We start from the raw sequence: 1992 nt of genomic DNA on the forward strand, positions 1-1992 counted from the left end.
CTCTCTCTCTCTCTCTCTCTCCCTCTCTCTCTCTCTCCATCTTATTCGCTTCCTAACCACACATTTCAAAATTGCACATCATAGCACTTATATCTAAGTCCGTACCTTCCACCAATAAAGAAGTTACAGATTCCATTGATGTACACGGAGTCTATTTGTGTCACGACATGGTGGAATCAGGCATCGTCAATTTTGGGGTATATGGAGTTATTGGTATCACCTTTAAAACGTTCTATTCATCTTGTTTTCGATGGAAAAAATTTTCATTTATCTTGAATAGAAGTCGGGATATTTGCACTTGAAAGTCTCCTGGCTTCAGATATCAAAGGAACGAGAACTGAAAATTTATATTCATGGGGTCTTTAATTAACTCTTTTTTTTTCTCATAAAAATCCGTACAGAAATTTGTTTTTGAAATGTTTTAAAAGGTGCTGATCCTAAAATAAAAAAAAAAATTGATAAAAATTGCCAAACCGTCGGAACAAGACCGTTTCTTCGACTTCATTATTGTGAGGGGTGCCTGATTTCACCATGATGCCTCGCAATCACGATCCTTCAACTCCTCTGTGTTTTTGTCTTCTTAATGTTGTTCCGGAAGCTGGTGGATCAGAGTTATATTCATTCGAATCGTTTGTTGGCATTCGATTCAGATATTCCCCAGAATGTTATAATATTTAATGCACATTTGATTCTATTGTGTTATTACCCGTGTTGTATTATAGCTTGTTCACGTTTGTCTGCCAGCGGTTAGAACAAGATAAAAACAAATCTCTCTGTTTGATAACTTATCAGGCTTTTGCATGCGGGACTAAAAAGATGGATGACCAACAGAATCTGAAGGCACAATATTGAAGATCGGTGCAAACTAAGGTTCGACAAGTTTGCTTTGGTGCTAGTCTGAAGTGCACCCAAAAGAAAATAATAATTTTAAAAAAAATAGGGGATTTAGAAATGTGCAACAAGAGCATCAGAAAGTTTACCTATTTTTATCACTACCACACTTTAACGCACGCCCATGAACATGGTCGACGTTAGTCCAATATACAGGTTATGAGCACATTGTACTTTTCAAGACTCAAATGGAAACATCTAGACAGTCTTGGTAGGAAATCTATAATCTTACACTGGAATATAGGGGCAGGGTGGTGTCGCTGTCCCAGCATGAGCAATTTGTTAGCAAGAATACTGAAAATCATGTGTAGTGATCCTACGTATTCACCCAAAGGGCGGTGTTTACTATCAAACAAAAAAGAGCATTTTTTATTACTGGATCAAGATTTAATAAAAAGTATTTTGCTTGGTCGCTGTTCTACAGGAGTGCCATGCAAAGATTCGTGCGACTTGGCACATTAATAATGAGCAAGATTTTTTTAATGCGCTCAGACGAAAATGAACAAGCTATAAGGCACGCCAGTAACGAAAAGCTGTTTTATCTTATTTGAAATATTGCCAGGATCCCAAACGGCGTTCTAATTTCTCGAGGAAAGAAATTCTCAAAATGATATGAACATCGGAACACATCAACGTTCAGATCTCAAACCATTCAAACTGAACAGAATCGCAAAGTGTGTAATCCTGATTATAACAGAAGTTCAATATGGAGCATTTTAGTAGAAAGCTAAGTAGTTATATTGTACAGAACATTTGGAGTACTTAAGCCAGTTGTAACATTGCTTGTCATAGTCGAATTGGGCATGACCAAGAATCCTTTCTGGACGTGGAAGATATCATAGACAGGAGCAATCCAAGTGTTCAGCGCTAGATTCAAGGCTATTATGGCGACGATATTCATTGGAATTCCAGCCAAAGCCTGAAACGATAAAGATAAAAGAGGATAATCAAAACGTGCATTTTAATGATGTTTTAGTTTTCGTGTTCTTGTCCTTTTTCTTCGTCTTGTTCTTTGTAGCTGTCGTTGATGTTGTTGTTCTAATTATTATTGTTGTTGTTGTTGTTGTTGTTGTTGTTGTTGTTGTTGTTGTTGTTGTTGTT

The 1992-nt window shown here is 36.9% G+C and overlaps 1 protein-coding gene across 1 annotated transcript in view; it reads right to left on the reverse strand.

Annotated features, from left to right (window-relative positions):
- Positions 1-244: 244 nt before the first annotated feature.
- Positions 245-1992, reverse strand: part of LOC106013532 (solute carrier family 13 member 5) — a gene marked incomplete at its 5' end in the record, with an annotated part of 15594 nt that continues 13846 nt past the window's right edge. The window contains 1 exon segment of the mRNA XM_013089514.2: positions 245-1811. Coding sequence (XP_012944968.2) covers positions 1619-1811 — 193 coding nt within the window.

The sequence above is a fragment of the Aplysia californica genome, unplaced genomic scaffold, assembly GCF_000002075.1.
Source record: "Aplysia californica isolate F4 #8 unplaced genomic scaffold, AplCal3.0 scaffold00969, whole genome shotgun sequence".
In the NCBI taxonomy this organism is placed as follows: Eukaryota; Metazoa; Mollusca; class Gastropoda; order Aplysiida; family Aplysiidae; genus Aplysia; species Aplysia californica.